General features: G+C 41.3%; 2 protein-coding genes across 2 annotated transcripts in view; one reads left to right on the top strand and one right to left on the bottom strand.

Annotated features, from left to right (window-relative positions):
- The first annotated feature begins 246 nt into the window (after window positions 1-246).
- RMC1 (regulator of MON1-CCZ1) lies at window positions 247-15,529 on the top strand. The gene is made up of 20 exons (XM_048939278.1): window positions 247-510; window positions 2,658-2,734; window positions 3,902-3,986; window positions 4,337-4,393; window positions 5,485-5,571; window positions 6,176-6,316; window positions 7,908-8,011; window positions 8,521-8,610; window positions 8,711-8,816; window positions 9,855-9,966; window positions 10,943-10,987; window positions 11,369-11,422; window positions 12,246-12,374; window positions 12,728-12,834; window positions 13,565-13,684; window positions 13,842-13,919; window positions 14,091-14,195; window positions 14,281-14,349; window positions 14,483-14,708; window positions 15,350-15,529. The coding sequence occupies exons 1-20, from the start codon at window positions 343-345 to the stop codon at window positions 15,427-15,429; spliced, it is 2,040 nt and encodes a 679-aa protein (XP_048795235.1). The 5' UTR covers window positions 247-342; the 3' UTR covers window positions 15,430-15,529.
- NPC1 (NPC intracellular cholesterol transporter 1) overlaps window positions 15,437-19,990 on the bottom strand; it is a 25,874-nt gene continuing 21,320 nt past the window's right edge. Inside the window, exons 21-25 of the mRNA XM_048939277.1 lie at window positions 19,606-19,806; window positions 18,488-18,719; window positions 17,581-17,694; window positions 16,664-16,826; window positions 15,437-16,050 (exon numbers count right to left, since the gene is read on the bottom strand). Coding sequence (XP_048795234.1) covers window positions 15,968-16,050; window positions 16,664-16,826; window positions 17,581-17,694; window positions 18,488-18,719; window positions 19,606-19,806 — 793 coding nt within the window. The 3' untranslated portion in view covers window positions 15,437-15,967. The remainder of the gene's footprint in view (window positions 16,051-16,663; window positions 16,827-17,580; window positions 17,695-18,487; window positions 18,720-19,605; window positions 19,807-19,990) is intronic.

The following is a 19,990-nucleotide window of genomic DNA, read 5'->3' as shown; positions in this document are numbered from 1 at the left end:
GTCTTTGTAAAATAGATTTGTATTGCAGTTATAAGACAAAGCACTTAATGCTGAACTTTGAAGTGCTCTGGAAGAACGCGCCCTCCCCATTTGCTGTGCGCTCATAAGCTCCCTCTGCTCTCCCGTCAAGGGTGGGCCGGGCTGCGAAGGGGGAGGTTGAGGGGCGGGGCTTCCCCGGGTGGGTGGGGCTCCCGCCTCCTTCCCCTTCCGCCGCGGCCTGTGCGCCCTGCGCCTTTAAGGCGGGCCGCTCGCGCGTCACGTGAAGAGGGAGTGTAAACAGGAAGCGGCCGCTGCCGGGAGGCGGGTTGGGCACCGTTGGCGCCGTGAGCCGCCGCCGCCGCCATGAGCCGCGAGGCGCCGCCGCCGGGAGAGGAAGCGGCGCCGGAGGGAGCAGGAGGAGGAGAAGCTGGCGGCGAGGATGGCTGCTACCTGGCGCTGTGCGCGCGGCCCGTGCACTTTGAGAAGGCCAACGCCGTCAACTGCGTCTTCTTTGATGAGGCCAACAAGCAGGTGGGTGCGGCGCCGGGGCCGGGCTGCGCTGGCCTTGCCTCGGGGGGCCGCTGCCTTTTGGGCGCCGGCGGTGCTGGGGTCAGAGGTAGAGGCAGCGGCCGGCGGGCGCTGGCGGTGCCCCGCGGCTGTGTGGGCTTGGCTCGGCCTGTCCCGTCCCATCCCTCGGGCCCTGAGCCTTCCTGCTGCGGGCCTGAGCAGGCCACGGGGCTGCTCCATTGCGGCTCTATTCGCTACCGGGTCTGTGGTTCGTTTTTTTTCCCTTACGAGGCGCTGGCGCAGCTGCCCATGTAAACTGTGGTGCCCCATCCTTGGAGGTGCTCAAGGCCAAGTTGGATGTGACCCTTGCCGGCTGAGCTGCTGGGGGGCAGCCCTGCCCATGCATCAGGGAGCTGGAGCTGGGTGGGAAGGTCCCTTCCACTCAAGCTATTCTGGGATTGTATGTACTGAGCATTTGGCTCATCATCCTGCTCCCATGGGGCTGGTACGGTGTGATGGTGTGCTGCTGGAGGGCTGTGCAGCACCTGTCACTTCACTGCAGGTACCACTGAGCCTTTCCCAGATATGCTTGTTTACATTTTGTGCTGGATGTCACCTGCCTTCTTGTTGTCCCTGCTGTCACTGTCATGAGGTCTTTCTGGAGGTCTACAGTGTCAGTGAATAAACTGGATTTTTCTGTTTGTAAAGCTGAGTGTGTTCATAAATAATGATATTTGAGGTTTTCTTTGTGGCTCTGAACAGAATGGATGCTTTACTTTACGTTTCTCAACATTAGTTCTTTGAAATGCCTTTCTCCTTAATATTGCTGTGGAATTCTCTGTAGTCAGCTCAGCATAGCTACAGGGTATGTCACGGTGCTTGGATTGATGTGGGTACCATCAGCTGCCTGATTTCTGTAGCCATTCTGTGCAGTATTCACAGCATTGAAGCATTCATGCTTTCTTCCCCACAGAAGTGGCACAGTTTGTGGAATCTCCTTCTCTGGAGATTCTCAAGACCTGTCTGGATGCTTTTCCTGTTAAACCTGCTGTAGGGAGCCGTCTTTGCAGAGGGCTTGGACTAGATGAACCCAAAGGTCCCTTCCAACCCCTGTGATTCTGTGATCATGTTTCCAAAGGGGAATAGTATTTCTGGCATTTGTGTCATGCTGCTGCTGCTTAGCATTTAGAATGATTGGTGTCCTTTCTTTTTATAAATCTCAACCCTTGTATTTTTGAGGACTGGTTGAAATGCGGGCCCTTTCATGTGCTTGTATGGAGGCACTGCATCCTAGTGTAGGTGTGGTAAAGCTGCACAGAAACTGGTTGTTAAAAGCTCACTTGAAACGTATTTTCAATTGTAAATTTACTTCTTCACGTTTTCTTGGTAGTCTAAAATGGTTTAATTACCAGTGTGCCCCTAAATCCTCTTCAACCAGCAATTTCAGTGGTTGTTTTCCCCTGTTAAAACCCTGCTGAGATATCGGTCCTTGCTGTCTTTTCATCATAAAGTTTAAGAGAAAATGGCATTAGTTTTCTATCAACATCAACATTAAAAGTATTTTAAATCAGAATTTGCCAAGGCTAAGGATTTGCATGCAGTTTATAGCCTTGAAGTCTGTATTCCTGCTTGCACTTACTGCACCACTACCATTAGCCACACTACAGAAGAAAGTATTGATTAGTCTGAGACCTGATGTGTGTGTCTGCTGCTTCTGTGTGACTTCCCAACTCTCTAACAGCATGACATCTCTAGCAGGTTTTAGATAAACATAAGTGTAGTTGTAGTAAGGAATCCTTCATGTTATTAGTGCAAGTCAGCTGAAACATCTTATGTACAGGCGAAACTGTGGGTTACTGTTGAGCTCTTCCTATCTAAGAATGTTTTCTGACAAGATAAACTTTCTGGGTCAGTGAGTTGTACTTCTTCACTTCCTGGTCCCTGAGCTGTTTTCCTGAAACAGTGCTTACTGGCTTATCTGATGTCTCATATGTTTTTACTGATACCTGAGTTAGGAAAATAAGAATATATAGAACAAACCAAAAAAGGTGATACAAATTTACTATTTTATCTTGCCAGCAGTTTAAGTATTGTTATGAACTTGAATTTTCAGAGGAAATAATTGAATTTTAATTTTTTTTTTTTTAATATATATTTATTTTTTTTAATAGGTTTTTGCTGTTCGTTCTGGTGGAGCTACAGGGGTTGTTGTTAAAGGTTTGGAGGATAGAAATCCCATTTCATTCAGGTAAGGCACCTTCACCTTTGTCTAAGGATGGTATTCTGCAGTCATAAAATTATGTGGCACTTAGGCCTCATCTATAGCTGTGAGCAGACATAATCTTCTTGCAGTTAAGCTGGCGTGTTTTTCTCTTGCAACTCTGTAGTCTTCTGAAAGTCATTAAGCTGTGGCTCTTCCTATAACAGCAATACTTCTTTAAAACATGCTGTAAATGTGTGAGTATGGGGATTCAAATTGTGATTCCTTCAGCAAGGATCTGGTTTAACAAGTCCACATGAAGTCAACTTTAAAGTAGAGGGAACTAAGGCTTCCAAATTTCATGTGTGTGATTCAAGCACAGTATTTTCTAATTGTGGATTTATTGATTTCTGCTTCTTCTTTAATCTAGTTTGCTTTCTTTTACGTTTTCCATTTTTTGTTGGAAGTTTTTTTGTTTTTCCCTGTTTGTTTTTTGTTTTCCTCTACAGAATCTGACAGCAGTGTTTTATCTCTAGGTAACTGTTCCATAAATACCTATGCTAAAAGGGTTAAAGAGGGTAAAAGCTCTTTGTTCTCTGCTGTTCATTTGTTAAGGAAAAGCTGCTTAAATCCAGATGTTTGAAGCAATTTGTTTATTGTGATGTCTGGTGTTTTGTGGGGCCTGCCCTGAAAGTTGTCAGTTCTGGCTTCTTTATTTGACTCCCTTGTCTGAAATCCTGATGGAGATGAAATTACACAGTGAGCTCCAGAAGGTTCCACAACTTGCTGTCTGTCTGCCTGTGTAGCTCTCTGTTTATCTGGATGGAGTAGTGCACACTGGCAATAGAATTCCCTTAATTGTGCCAATTGTACTGACTCTGGTTTGCTAAGAATTGCTTTATATTTCTGTTTTTTCCTAATGGTGTGAAAACAGCTTCGCTCTGCCCTTTGACTTCAGAAATTCCTCTAGGGGATGTATCCTAATGGGGAAGAGAGTGGATTTGGTTCCATTAGCAGCAATCCTGGTCATAAAGGAGCTGATCAGTGGATGTCAATGAGTGTTACAGGACTTAGAAGCATTGGGACTGAATTGAGATCACAGGCTTGAATATTACGCTTTTTTCCCTCTCATCCTCTTTTAGAGAGTGCATCACAGAATTCTGTAACAGACTATTTTAGATGGTATTTCCATAACTTCTTTTACTTCCTCCATAGGATGGAAGACAAAGGAGAAGTGAAGTGCATCAAGTTTTCCTTGGGAAACAAGATACTCGCTGTGCAGAGAACATCAAAGAGTGTGGTAAGACTCCTACACCCTGCAGGCTGGGAGGGCATGGGAGCCAAAGCTTTGGTACTTCAAGTACCTGAGTAGGAGCCTCTGAGAAGAGAGAGAGTTCTGTTGGCTGTCAGCAGCTGTAGTGAAAATTCTTCCCTAACCCTGGGGCTGAGCAGCTGCCAAGCAACATTATTGTTGTGTGAGTGTCATTGCTTAAGAAAGGTGGGGTGGGTGGAGCTGGCTGCTATAAAAAAAATTCTAGCTGTGGTGAAGTACTACGTAGTAAGTCAAGCTTAGTTCTAATATTTGTTATCTTGTTTCTGTGACATTCCATGGTTCGTAATTGCAGTCGTGCTTCGTGTGTATTGTTGCAGGATTTCTTGAATTTTATTCCAGACAGCCCTCAGATAGAATATACACAGGAATGTAAGGTAAGTGAAGCAAACATCCAAAGCTTATGTGCTTGGGTGAAACTCTAGTGCTAGTTATGCTGGTGGCCTCTACTCTCTATGAGAACTAAGAGGTACCTTCCAAAACACTACTGTGGAATCAACGAGGTGCATAGTCAGTGCTGTTTATTTAAATTGAGGTAAACCAACTGATGACAACACCACAAAAACACTTTTCATGAATCGGGCACTTTAATCCTTTCCTGGAAGGGACTGGAAATGCTGTGGAGGCAACAAATGTTGAGGTTTGGGGAGGAGAAGAGTAAGAGTGCTGATTCTGAAAAAGCAGCCAACAGTAGTTCTGCTGATACTTGATATGTTAATTTGGATGTTTTGCCCTGATTTCACTGATAGGTGACAGTAAGCTGTTAGTAGTTTGTATACTGTTAGGTAATTTTTAATGTTTAGTATATCATTGTCTTTGTTTGGGACTTCCCAATCTAACAAAGAGAAATTAGAGTTTAGGGTAATATAATGCTAAATTAATTTTTTTAAACATTGGCATTTGTGAAGATTTTTTAATTCCCATGGACTCTCTGGTTCACTGTGTAGGAGTATGAATTTGAATGAACTGCTCTAGCAAAGCATTTGTGGTAGAGTTCTGAGTGAGGCCATGGGAAGTAGTTCCACTATGGTTTGCATAGCTTGGAAGGAGCATTGTTTCTTGCCAACAATTGGCTGAACAGGTCAGAATGGTTTGAACCAGAAGAACTTGGTTGTGTTCAGGGGGTAGAAATAAAACAGGCTGTATTATAAACCTGTAAATCTTATACGCTACCAAAAAATGAGGCAAAGAGGTATTTATGCTCATGCATAGTTTTGGGAGTCTTCTACAAAAGTTTCTAATGTGTACTGGGAATTTAGCTGGCAAATTGGGTGTGCTTGGGGTTGGACTCGATGATCTCTGGAGGTCCCTTCCAACCCCTACAATTCTGTGTGATTCTGTGAAATGTGTTAACTCCAGGGGCTGGATAGCCAAATAGCCTTTGATCTTGCATTCTTCATTTAATAGTGTTAGCTTGTCTGAATAGTTAATTTTCCTAGTAAAAGATTGTTTGCTTGTTTGTTAAAAGACGAAGAATGCCAATATTCTAGGATTCTGCTGGACGAGTTCTACAGAAATTGTCTTCATCACAGATCAAGGAATTGAATTCTATCAGGTAATCCATATAACTCATGTAGGACAGATGTGCTTTTGCCAGTATCTCTGAATTCTTCTCCAGCTCTCAAATTCAGCCAAAGCATATCTTTTGTTGTTGCTGTTCTGCTCTTTTTTTAGGCCGTGATTATTTTTCTTTAAGATGAATGCTTTGTTGGGGGCCAGGGGAAACTTAACAAGTTATTTAGTACAGCTAACAAAGATCCAAAGATGAAGGAGTACTGAATTAAACATTGAGAACTCTAGATGAAGAGATGCTCTTGGCTTGTGTAGAAAGGAATATATAAATTTATTGTGAGATATTACTGCATGCAAAGCAAATCTGCAGTGGGAAGGATTTGTGCATGCTTAAAAACGTTGCAAAGGACAAATGTTGTAAGGTGGTGATTATCCCTCTGCGTATTGGCAGCTTCCTTTTGATTCCTTTGTCTGAGCTCCTCTGTGTATTGTTACCTTTGCCTGTGTTTTTGGAGAGCTCTGACAAACAAACAGCCCTTTCTGGCACTCGTGATAAGGGAGGGACATTGTGAACTTCCTCCATAGCTGTGTGCTACTGATGCTGTTGGAATCAGGAGCATTACAATGGTAACATCTTGTGCTTCCAGGTATTACCAGAGAAACGAAGTCTAAAACTTCTGAAGAATCAGAGTATCAATGTCAACTGGTACATGTACTGTCCAGAGAGCTCTGTCATTCTTCTGTCAACAACTGTCCTTGGCAATGTCCTGCAGCCATTCTATTTCAAGGTAAATTCTTGTATTCCAAGCTTTTTCCATTTTATGTGCTGCTTTTGTAAGGCTGCTACTTCACTCAAATATTCTGTTGCTTTCCTCAATTTCTTTCAAGACGGGTGTGCGAGTTCACATCTTTTAATGGCAATGAGCATAGGAGACAAAGCAAAAATGTGTAAGCTAGTTCACAGTGAATGTCTTAAAATGGTCACTTCTTTCCAAAGAGGACATGAGATAGAGGGGTGCTCAGCTAATGCTGGGAGCTGATCTTGAGAAAGAGGAAGAGAAAATGAATGATGTAATACTTCACAACTCATACACTTATATGAAAAAAAAAAAAAGATGTCTTTAAAGATATTATTTCTAGTATGGATGTTTGCACTCTGTAGGGATGATTAAGAAAAAACTAAGGGTCTTTCACTTGTGATAGTAACTGTAATCCTCCATTTGTGAGTGCTTATGAGGCACTATTTATTTCTCTTGGTGCTCTTCCCTGTGAACAACACTTAAGGTTACAGTGAAAGTGTTTTTCATTCCGGCTTGGAAAAACAGAGCAGTGAAAATTAGAATCTGTTTGAAGTTAATTGTACAGTAATGTGATTTAGAAAAACGAAGGACAGAACTACGGGCTTTGTTTTGCTTCTTTTAGGATGTTTTCCCTGGTAGCCCAAGGGAATGCTTTTAAAGGCAACGTATTCCGATGGGTTTTCTGGATTGCACTGATTTCTTAGGGTCTGTACTGGGTCCTGAAATGGAGTTCTCTGAGGTGTCTCAATATAACCTCTTCCCACTGCTTTCTCTGTAAGGACTCATGTCGTGCTTTCCTCTCCTTAATACTGTGTGCCAAGGTGTAGCTAAGGAACTAATTTTGTGTTCAGAAGGTAATCTGTAAAATAATTGAAAATATATCTCTGCTAAAGGAGAAATTTCTGTAGTGCTCAGGTTGGGAAAGCCCTCAAAGATCATCATGTCCAGCCGCAACCTAACCATACTGCCCTAACTTGAACAACACTAAGGTGTTCACACCTTACGCTGAAGAGCGAGTTAATGGGAGTGATTAGTGGAGCTCAGTACAAGTCTTGGGACTTTGGCAACTCTGACATTTTGCTTAGAGTTCACAAGAGAAGAGGGGAGAGGATACCTTGCAGGGACACGCTGTCACTGGAAAGCAGATTCTGGATTAAACAGGAACAAAAGTAGACTGTAACTAGTAAGAATTGCTTACTTTTTCCCCTTCCCAGTAGCATTTATTAGAATTCTGGACTGTGTGTTTTGCTGTCGGAGAGGAAGTGGGGAGAACTTTAATTTGAGAACTCAAGGCCAATTTAAATGGAGTTAGCATGCAGATTTGTATTGACTTAATTAAAATTAAAATGTTTTGCTAACTGAAGCTGTGATATCAAGGTGAAAAAGCTGCTAAATTTATAATACAAGAAATATGTGTTTAGGATTCCTGCGGAGAAGTGCCAGTCTTTTTTTCTTTATGACTGTTGCCACTCTTCACCTCATGGGGGTGCTGTTAACATAATATTTGGTTAAAGGCTGGTCCAGGCCTGCCGGTTTGGCTTTGTAACGGTGGATTTCTGTTTTGTTGTTTTTTCAACAGAGTGGGACGATGTCAAAGCTCTCAAAATTTGAAATTGAGCTACCTGCAGCACCCAAGTCCTCCAAGCTCAGCCTTTCTGAAAGAGATATTGCTATGGCTACAATGTATGTATCTGACTAATCAAGCCTTATCATTCTGTGGGAAAGTATGACAGTTGGGGGGTGCTGAGACAGGGTTGCACTTGTTTTTTCCCTTAGCTGTACTGCTGCTTTAGGGAGCTTCAGTTACTGCATCGCGCAAAGTCTAAATGACTGTCTTGAGGTACAGTGGGGAGGAAAAGCTAACTGGGATCTCTTACATGAAATTATTCCTGGTTTGAACAGACATCTTGAATGTTTCATTTCTGAACTGATTTGCTGGTAGAGCTGGTCTTGGATGTGTAATATGCATGAGTGTTAGGCTGCACGCTGTGATTTATCAAATCTTGTTTTAGTGTCTCACTTTTAAATAATTGCTTCATTTCATTTTCATACCTTTTCATATAGGATAAAACCTGGCTTTGGTATTCTGGTAGAGTAAGCTTTCAGCCTTTGCTTTAGAAGGACATCCTTGTTCTCACCTCTGTTCCCACTCTTTATTTTCATATAATGCTTTAATGCTGTTGTCTCACTAGATACGGGCAGCTTTATGTTCTCTATTTGAGGCATCACTCAAGGACCTCCAATAGTACAGGAGCAGAAGTAGTCCTTTATCACTTGCCAAGGTGAGAGAAAAACATTAGTGGCACTTCACATGTACCTAAGAGATTTCTTGCTTTTCCATTTGAAATAGGTTTTCTGACCAGCTCTTCTCTGTTTCCATAGAGAAGGCTCCTGTAAGAAGATGCACATCTTAAAGCTGAACAGAACAGGAAAGTTTGCACTAAACGTTGTGGATAACTTGGTGGTAGTACATCATCAGGATACTGAGGTCTGATTTATTTACATTTTCTTGTCAGTAACTTCTGAAAGTAAGACAGATTTCAATAGCTCTACCTGTTAGTTCTAGAGAATTCTTCTGTGTGTGGTTAGCTTTGCCAAAAGCCAGAGTATTTACGGGAAGAACAAATATAAGGCTAACAGAGTCTAATGCATCCTTTTGCCTTGTTGTAGATAACATAGGGGTTTTTTTCTAATGCCTGTTTTTTGTTTTTTTTTTCTTTTTTGTACTTCTTATTACTTTACTGTGATACTCTGCTGCAACTCTGTATGCTTTTAAGGCAGTGCAGAAAGTTAACTTGGATACTTAATTATTTATCCTGGCAACTTCTTGTATCACAGTAATTGGAATGATCAGTTTATAGGACAAATACTTCAGCTCTTTTATCTGTGCAGTCTTACAAGAACACATATGACCTTAGGCATGTGCTAGTATAGGTAAAACTTACTTGTCCATAGTCTCTGTAACACGGCTTGAGCAGTGGGAAATCTAATTATTGCTTTGTGCTTAAAGCATGGAAAGGCTTCGGCTTCTGGCATTATCTTCTTCTGTGCTCCTCCAAGAACTGGGCTAGCGTAAATTGTTAGGCTAACTAGTTGATGTAGCATTCATATAAATTATAACTGAGATGTATTAGTGTAAACCCAGAGCTCTAATTCTCCAGCATCTCACTCAGGATATTAACATGACCATATGAACATGGAAAGCAAACACCACGCTGAGTAGGAGGCTGCCAAATCGTGGTACTTTGGCACTGACAACAGTGCTGATATCCACCATGCAAAGCTCTTGCTAAGAATGAATGATAGCCACACTGGGTGAGGATGCTAATGAGATAAGTTGAACAAGACTGAGTAGTGCAAGCAAGAGGGTATCGCAGGGAGGTACTGAATTTGCCTCATAGTGTGAAGAAGCAGTGAAACTCACATGGAGAGCACAAGTTAGAAACATGAAAAATGATCAGAATACGTGTAAATATAGGAGTGGGAACTCGTGTTTGTGCAAACTAATTTTTCTTCTCAATTTCAGACTTCGGTCATATTTGACATCAAGCTAAGAGGAGATTTTGATGGGTCCACAACCATCCATCAGTTTGTTCTTCCGCCTCGGTCAATACAACCCTATCAAGTACCCATAGCAGGTAGAAGTACTTTGTAATAAATAGTCTGGCCTGTTAGCAAGACTATTGAAATGCAACAGCTGGTATACCACAGTGCTTCAGCCTTCAGCCACTGTACATATTTGGGAAAGAATGAGGGAGGGAAGAAGATAACAGGGAACTGAAAAGAAACTCTCATCCCAAATCATGCCTACTACAGAAAAGTAGGAGTTGTTATTTTAGCTGCACACTTACCATAGTTTAACACTGTAGGAAGTGTTAAAGCAAAGATCTTTCAGTCTCTGTTGCTGTGCAGGCTGTCTGCATACCTCTTTGTTTCCACATTAAACACAGCTATAAAAGGTCTGTACTCCAAAGCACTTCACACACGTATGGCCTAAGCTCTGGAATCGAATCAATACTAATAATGATGTTAGGATGTCAATATTTAGATTCTTTTTTCTTTGTCTTTCTGCCCTCCTGTGCTAAACGTGTTGCAGATAATTTCCCAGCTTGAAACTAAGTGTTAGCTGGAAACAGTCTGAGCACAGTTCTGCTAGCATCACTACAGAAGAAAAACTCTTCTATAGGAATGATGGTACCTTAAAACTCTTCAGCATCTGAATTTTGAAGTCACTAAATGTATGTGTGGTAAATCAGGAAGGAAAGGCTTGTACTGAAGGACAAAACCAATTTTGCTTTTTGAAGGAGTAAAAGTGATAATGTATGTAAGTAAAGCAAATAGGAACCTCTGCATTTGGAATCGCAGTATTAAGAGAGAATATCTCATTGTGAATTATTTCACTTGGTTGAAAAACAAAAGCCTTTTTAAAAAGATCTTTGCTTTCCTCTACAGTTGAGTTTTCTTTAGAGATATTTAGCTACAGAGCTAATCATAACTTCTTTTTCTGCCTACGTGCTGTAGGACTGCTAGATGTGTAATTGTAGGGCTTGTAGTTTGGTAGCATGGAAAGCAGCCAAGTACTACTGTCCTTAACTGCTGTTAATTTTTCTGCAGTTCCGGCCTCTGTGACAAGTCAGTCTCCTGTTCCCTGTAAACTCTGTATCCTTTAAATACTCTTAAATGTCAGTTGCATTCTACACCTGGACAAAGACAGCACTTGATGATATCCTGATTAGCTAAATCCAGCTTTAGCTATTAAGCCTAACTACCTCTTCAAGAGGAAATAGCAAAGGCTCCTACGAAGGATACGGCGTTCAGTATCCTAAGATCCTGAAGCAGTAAGAGATGCCAGAGTGAGGGAAAGATACTGAGAAGATGAAAGCAAATACAATTCCAGAGGTATGGTTCAAGACTTTGCAAAGGAGCAGCTGTGGCAGTGAATGAAAGTCTGTTAACCAATTCTGTTTCAGTACAGTAACTGAACGTAGTAGCAGTGGTTCTGAATCAATGTTAAGAAAGGTATTGAACCTTAATATTTAGATTCATCATCATGGATTGTCTTTCAACCTGATATCATCATCAGTGCAAGTGAAGGTGAGCAGTCTGACTCTGTGGTAATTCAATGTGGTAAAATGGGGGGTGGTAGAAGTGGTTTAACCTCAGTAGGAATCCAGATACCTGTTCCCCACCTGGGTGGGGAGGTGAATCAGTGGTTGAAGTGGGAAAACTTGTGGGTTAAGATTCAGTTCCGTAGGGAAAGTAAAAGCTGCATGTGCAAGCTGAGCAAAACAAGAACTTTCTAATTTTAGGAAAGCAGGGCTTCAAGCACAGGAAACATTTATTGAGAAGACAAATATCATAACTCTAACTGTCCCCACTTCCTCCTCCTTTTATCCTCCCTGTTCTGATGGTTGAGCGTGACACAGTGTATGGGATTTGCCTTTGGTCAGTTTGGGCGAGCTGCCCTCCCTGGCTCAACCCCTCCCTCCCTCCCTGTGCAGCCCCAATTTGTGTGCTGTCAGAGCAATGTGAGAAATAGGAGAGACCTTGGTTGTGTATTTGCAGCTCAGCAACAACCAAAACAGTGACAGTAATCAGCATTATTTTCAATCATAAATCCACAACAGAGCTCAGGTGGTGTTATGATAACAAAACCTTAACTCTGTCCTTCTCAAGAGCAGTATACAAGTTTATAGCTTTAGTACAATGAGGGCATGAGCAGCTGTACCTGATTAAGTGACTGTTCTTCACAGTGGTAACTGGGCATGAACATGTTCTTACTAAAATGTTTCCGGGGGTAACACTGCTCTAAAACAGAGTTAGGCAAACAATCTGTGTGCTGTGTTCTCATTTGAAGTGGAAATATCTAACCTGTACTATCTGAGGTCATAAGTTTATTTTATTCCTTCAAATTAAGGTTACCTCTGGAATCTTCAAGTGAAACTTGAGCCTGTAGTTAACCTTTTGCTCGATAAAGGAAGACTAATGGATTTCCTTCTCCAAAGAAAAGAATGCAAAATGGTTATCCTAGCTGTGTGCTCTCAAAGTAAGTGTAAAACACTTATTCTGGAAATGCAGACAGTGCTACACTGCCTCCTCATAAGTACTTGTACAGGTTAGCTGGACTGTTCTGAGATTTGAGTTCACCTCGGAAACTAGCTTTGGCGTATGGAATGGTAGATAACTGTAGTACCTTCAGTCACCACTCTAAAGAGAAATTAGCAGCACAAAATAATTCAGCTTCCCCCACCCCCCTTCAGTTAAAAAACATTTGATATTGAACAAAAGCTCTTTTAAGTTTAGCACAGAGTAGAGAGATTTCCTTTTGGAAAAGGTAACGTCAAAGCCCTTTGTTATTTCTCCTCATAGGTTTTTTGTTTTTTTTTTTTATCTTTTCAGTGCTCAGTGAGCCAGAAAGGGGATCACTGCCTGTGATTGCAACTGTTTTTGACAAACTGAATCACGAATATAAGAAGTACTTGGAAGCTGAGCAAAGCTATACTATGGTAAACCATGTTAGCTACAGCAGCTTACAGAGATAGGGTAATGCTATTTGAATTTCAGGTTACATGATAGCAGAGCCAAAATATCTGCTTGGGAGTTAGGAAAGTCAGACCTACCCCCAGGTCAGTCCCTGGCAGCCTCAAGCTTGCAGTAGAAAGTGTTGTGCAAAGTGCAGGTTGTCCCCCATAGGAGATAACAGCTTTGTTCAGTGCTCTGCTACAGTAGGTGTGGCATAGTTCATCTCCAGCAAGGCAAGTAACAGACTCTAGCATATGTTAAAATGGGGTAAGGGTTCAAAAAAAAAACCAGCTTTGAATCTGTAACTATTAAAATAGTCTCAAGACTATTGAAATAGTTACCATAAGACATATCTAGTACATTTTGTCAGAATTACTTCCAGCAAATTAGCACATTCTACTCATATATCTACTCAACCTTATGCTAAAATCCTACTAAGGGTGTGGGCCTGCAGCAGTACAGTAAGCTTGCTCATTTTCTAGATTTGAGATGCACAGCAGTAGCTACATCTGTCATTTAAAAGCTGTTTTAAATTTAGAGGTCCATGCTGTGAACAGAGTGTACCCAGTGATGTGAATTCACAGATACAAATTCTCTGAATAACAAAACATGTTTTCAGCTGGGAACTGTAATTGCAAACATTCTGTGCAGATAAGATTTAACCACAACTATTCTCTCCAAAGTACTGTGTTCTTAACTTATTTTTTCTTGTAGGTGGTAGAAGCAGGCCAGAGTAGAAGTAATCCACTCCTGAAACGGCCAGTCCGCACTCAAGCAGTTATTGATCAGTCTGACATGTACACCCATGTTTTATCTGTATTTACAGAGAAGAAGGTAAGTTAATTGTAATAGAAATAAAACCTTCTGCTAGGTTTGCTGTGAGACTACGTGCAGGATCTTGTTTCCTGACCTGGGTAAGGGGAGAGGGCATAACTTGTCAGGAGGTTGTACTTCCATGGCTTTTCCTGCTAATACTTCTTTTCTTGTCCAGGAAGCACCTCATAAGTTCACTATAGCAGTCTTGATGGAATACATTCGTTCTCTTAATCAGTTCCAGATTGCAGTTCAGGTAAAGCATTTGCATGCATGAAGCACCACTGTATCATCTCACTTCATGAAGTTACTTGAAGTTTCAAACCAGTCTTGGTCATGTGTTAAATCCTATGCAATAATCCCACCTTCTACATCTGAAGACTTGTACTGAAACATGCCTTTGATGGTGGTCTTTCTGTGTTCACAGCACTACTTGTATGAGCTGGTCATCAAAACCCTCGTTCAACACAACTTGTTCTACACGCTCCATCAGTTTCTGCAGTATCATGTGCTCAGTGACTCAAAGCCTTTGGTATGTAAGGCAAGTTGCTTCCAAAAACCAGGAGTGGAGGTGAAGAGTCTTCAGAATTTCAGTGTTATTCCTGTTTTTGCTCTAGGCTTGTCTATTACTGTCCCTGGAAAGCATTTACCCTCCTGCACATCAGCTTTCTCTGGATATGTTAAAAGTAAGCATTTCAAACTGTAGAATCTCCATGTCACATGTGGCTTAGACTTACCTGGCTGAGCTTCAAGTGACAAGCTTGCATCTAACTTATCTGTTAAAAACAGTCTTAGAGCTGTGATTGATTGATTTTACAGAGGCTTTCCACAGCAAATGATGAAATAGTGGAAGTTCTGTTGTCCAAACACCAAGTTTTGGCTGCCTTACGATTCATCAGGGGTATTGGAGGACATGACAGCATTTCAGCCCGCAAATTCCTTGACGCAGCAAAACAAGCAGATGATGAGATGCTTTTCTACACTATTTTCAGATTCTTTGAGCAAAGAAATCAACGATTACGGGGAAACCCAAGTTTCACACCAGGTAAGCAATGAGAAGCTAAACAGATGATTCAAGCTGTGCATACAGAACTGTGACACACTTCACTTATCAACTGAGCTGGTGTGTACCATGAAGATAAAATGCACTGAGTTCTGTCTATATTTAGGCTTACCTTCAAGCATACTTCCAAAGTTAACTTGGCTTACCCCTTTACACAGTGCACTTAAAGTAAAGCAAGTTGGAGCCAAATACTCTCAGTTTATGCTAACTTGGTTGGCTTGCAGTTACCTGCAGTGCTTAATTTAGCAAAGCTGGTATCTCCAATTAATGCTTCTTCCTAAAGCCACAAACAGTCAAGATGCAGCATTTGCATTTGGGTGCCTGTTGCCATACAGTATAAAATGCAAGGCCTGGTTTATGCTGCTGTTCCTCTCACTTTAAAACCTAAGCAAAACTGCTTGTCCCAGAAACATTTTGTTAATCGTGAGCTAGCTGGTAGACTCAGAATTCAATGTCAGCATCTTGAACCTAGAGAGTAGAGACCTTGCACGGGCACAAGTCTGTTGCTTAGAGCTGGGAACTGGATCAGACAACCTGCTTTACCACAAGACAACTCAAGCTGTGCTGTCTTGCTTCTCAGTTTCTCCCTTCCCCTGTTAATATTAATTTTATTTTTCTCTTAGGTGAGCACTGTGAAGAACACGTCACCTTCTTCAAACAAGTATTTGGAGAACAAGCTCTTATGAAGCCCACAACATTCTGAAACCCTCTTCCATTGGAATGTATAAACTTAATTTATTGCATTTAAGTAGAGATTTTTGAACTACAAAATTGCTATTTTATAATAAAGTATATACAAGACATTTTGGCAAATTGTACTAAAAAATATTACAACTTGTGATGGCTTCCCCCCTAAAAATAGAGACAAAAATTGCATTGACCTGCATTTAAAATTAGTGTCAGTGGTTGAGCAGTCCACTCTCATACAAAACAGCTATTCAACTTGTAATGCAGCTGGTTTAAGTTTCTAGAAGAGATGCAACCTCTTGAAAACAGAAGTGTTTTAGTAACCTTAACACATCTAGGTTTAGTAATAATACTGTTACATGAGCCACACGTAGCATTTCCTGAGTTTAAAGCCGTGTCCAAAGCTGCAGCTGCTATCTCCTAGTTGAATCTGTGCAGGAGTTGAGTCAGTGGTGGTTACAGTGTGATAGTCATAGAACACTGCTGAGCTTCAGTTCTTAAGAGGAGTTGGGCCTAAGCCACAGTTCATAGAGTCCACTGAACACTGTTAAAAACTAGAAGTAGAGGAGTCTCTCTCGTTCTGTGCCTCTAGACCTCTCCTGTGCAGCACGAGTTTTAGCTTTATTTACCGATGGACCTGAGCAAAAGAAAACAGACAGTGTCACTCCAAAGTCTCAACATTACAGCATATCAGTCAGCAGCTGCCCACAGGAACCATCCACAACCTTGGTCCTCTTTGTCCAGCTTAACACTGAGAAGCGTTCAGCTAGTAATAGCTGCAGCAAGGGCAATAGCTAACAGGACTGACAAAGATTTGCTGGACTTACTGAGGGAGAGTTAAGGAGTCATACATGTGAACTTCCAGATACAAGGAAGACAGCATTTCGGCCTTCCTAATTGTTACATAAGATCACTCACAAATGGAACCACGTCCCACAACAGGTTTGTAGCTTCACCCATCATCCAAATTTGTTTACAAGTTTGACAGTTATGCCACATGTACCTAGGCAAACAACTCCATTAACAATGGTGCAGAGCAAGCACACTGTACAGACTGGTTGCTTCAGTTTAACATGGCTGTAACAGCATACTGCCAGTCAGTCCTGTTAATCTAAGGGATATGGCTGCTTGCAGATTCAAGTATTGCCTTTTAATTTTGCGATCCATTTCATTTAGCTATAGGAAAGTATCTACAGGTAGCTAGATGTTTTTGTTTTAAGTGCACTTCAGAGTAGACTGTTAGATCTTACCAATGTAACTAAGCAGAACTGGAAGAAATATTAGTCCATGTGTTGCTCCCAGCAGAACCATAGCTAGATACATCCTGAAGTAAAATATCTTGAAGATCTGAGACTTGGAAAAAGCCAGTACTACAATTCCTCCAAATTTGGTTAGTGTGATCCCACTGAAGACCTGTTGATTAAAAAGCAGTTATCACTTATTTATGGAAACAGCAATTTTTGCTGAAAACGCTTATGTCATTTGAGGCTCCCAGATACAGTGTGCTGGCTTCCCTGTTAACCTTTAGAACCAAAAGCCCTACTCAAGAGAGGCATCCACTTCCTAGCTCTAACTTGATGCCGCAGGCTTGGTTCAATATGGTACCAAACTGGTATAATTGGTACAGCCAAACATTCTAGTTTGATTCTGACTTCAGGCAGTTACATAGTAAATAAGCCATTACCTGAGGTGACTCACAGTTCAGTGAAGTTCCTTTCCTGGGTCAAGTATATCCAGCACTAGAACAACTCCTTCCAACCACACCCAGGGTGCAATTGTAAAGCTAAGTGAGACAGCAGTAATAGCCTGCTTATGTTCTCAAAGCTCCAATGCCATCCCCTACTCAGGACCTTTCCCAGTCACCTCCAAGCATTCGGTAGAGAAGCACATACAACTTCAGTGGGACAACTCAATTACTCTACTGGTTCAGCTCAAACTTTTAGCTCCATTTTCTAATGCTAGGTAGTATTAATATCAGGTTAACATCAAGTTAATCAAGTCTTGATCAGCCCTATTACTTGTAGAAGCTTAGGTTGAGTCTTCAGCAATTTTGGTCATTTATTTTCCCCTAAAGAAGCAGGGCGGTCTTTATGACTTGATACTGACATAGTCTGAAGTTCCAGCTTAGCTACTCCTTTTCCCCTCTTTACAATAGACAGGTACTTACTGAACTGCCCATGTGAGACAGAGCTTCTTCTGCACGCTCCACTCTACTGCCCTTTGTACTAACAGTGAATGCTCTTGTCACGTGGCTGCAGAATTCCACAGCAATACCACAGCTCTAGATGGCAGAAGAAAGAACCGACTTAGATGAGCATTTTGATGGTAACATCTCAGAACTTTAGACAGGTTATAAAAGTACAGGCTCTAGATGAGTTTCCAAGGCTGAACTTGCCACTGGAAGCTACAAATTCAGCATTAGTTTGTCACTAAAGGCTTTTGAGTGCTGTACAGCACCAGTCATTACTGAGCAGGCAATCCAATTAAACAAATCGCAATGGGGAGTTCCAAAGTTGCTTGATGTTGAAGGAAGCCAAACTCAGCAGCAAATGCTGAGTATGGTAATCAGTTTCTAGACTCTAGTTGCAGTAGCATGGCTTTACAGTAAATGAGTTTATACACACACTATTGGATATCATAAGGTTAGGGAGTTTAACACTTAAGGATTATTATTTTTTAAGAGAAAATCATTTACTACAGTGAACAACTGGCAAATGCTACTTACACAGCAGGTAGACTGGATGAATACACACCTAGTTGTAACATGGGACAAGTTTACTTTTTCATAATATTCTCAGACCAGTTGAGAACTTCTGAAAGTAAGGTCAGCTGCAGCTCTGGCAGCACTCAGCTATTAAAGTTCTACAGTGTTTCACCAAGGGACTTGCTGCCCAAGTTATTTTATCCACTTCCATATATACATATATATTTGACAAACTACTTCCACAGCCCATCCAGAAGGATTAAGACAGTTCCACTACAGTCCAAATGCATCAGTTTTGTGGGGAAATACTCAGTGTCATGATACTGATAACTGTTCAATACTTGGAAACAGAAAGATCTGGTTAACTCACCATGACAAGATTTACTAGTGAAACTGCATTCAAGCTGATGCCCCAGAGCCACATCACTCCAAACATGTTGACGATTATCATAGCAATAGTTACTGTAACCACAACAGCAGCCCATATTTCAAATCCAAGCAGCACAGCTGTCACCAAAAATATTGATCCCAAGGAGATGCAGAGGTTAAAGATGGCATCATTCACAATTGTCAAATATTGTTCATAGAAGACATAAAACACACTGTGGAAAGAACAGATGCTTTAGTTAGGCATCCTACTTGCAAGGAACAGAACTGTTTCTGCACAAATCCATGTTATTTCCAGACTTCAAAACCGTTCTTAATCCCCTCTGTATTAATTCCATCACAGATAATAGATGTGCTTTAAATTATACTTCAAAGCACTGAGTGAATATTTGACAAAGCTGCTTAAGGTGGTCAGTATCTACTGTAATTTGCTATCTGTATACAAGTCTTAAGACCAGAGAACCCTGAAGACACAAACCTTGGAAAAAACAAACAAACAACTGCATCTGTTAGATGGAGCTAACAAGATTGCATGATCTGCATTGCTTAAATTAGGGAGATCTCTACTGATTTTAAGAGTACCTCAAGAGTACTGTCTAACTTCTGTCCAACTAGAAACAAGAAATATACTACAGAAGTCATCTACTACAGAGAAGAGGATGCTCGTACTGGATTAGCTTCTGTGATAAGGATAGTATCCTTGTTATGAGGGTCACCAACAGGAACTGGCACCCCAGTGTCAGTAGTCACTCCTGTGGAACACCAGCTAAAGTTCAACTGAAGTTTGAAGTCAGTACACGCTATTACAACTTGCTACTATTCAGGGCTACGCATCTGCTTAAGTTAGTGTAGCCACAGAAGCCTACTATAGAAGCTAGAAGAGGCCTGATTTGAGGCTCGAGCTATAACTCTAGTGAAAGACAACTAACTTAAATCAAGAAGCTTATCAACCAGAGTGAAGAAAATTAGTGCTGGATACAAATTACTTTTCACCTACAATTTGTGGCTTTCTTAGACAAAAGAGAAAATTTGGATTTCTGAGATGTTAGTCAGAAATTATGCCCCTTTAGCATACTTCTTGCAAAAATGTTTTAAACATACCTGTAAGGAAACACACGATAGTTCTTCTCTTTGATACCCATGGTTTCAGTGATGTTGTCTGCTATGCTCCGGGCTTTCTTCATAGCATCAATATAGTCAGATGATTTTTTCAGGACAGTATGGTACGTCATAAAGTAAGTAGCCCCAACATCAGTTTTATTGTTTATCAAGTCAACAGCAGAGCTATATGCAGCATGTCCTCTGTAGTAACAGAATTTTACATGTCAATGAACACTAACAGCATCCTGGGGTGCATTAAAAAGAACAAAGCCAACAGGTTGAGGGAGGTGATCCTCCTACTCTACTCTGCCTTGGTGAGGCCATATTTAGAATATGGGTGTCCAGTTCTAGGCTCCCCAGTTCGAAAAAAAAAAAGACAAGAATC

The sequence above is a fragment of the Lagopus muta genome, chromosome 3 (genome assembly GCF_023343835.1).
Source record: "Lagopus muta isolate bLagMut1 chromosome 3, bLagMut1 primary, whole genome shotgun sequence".
In the NCBI taxonomy this organism is placed as follows: Eukaryota; Metazoa; Chordata; class Aves; order Galliformes; family Phasianidae; genus Lagopus; species Lagopus muta.
This window is presented reverse-complemented; position numbering and strand designations above follow the sequence as displayed.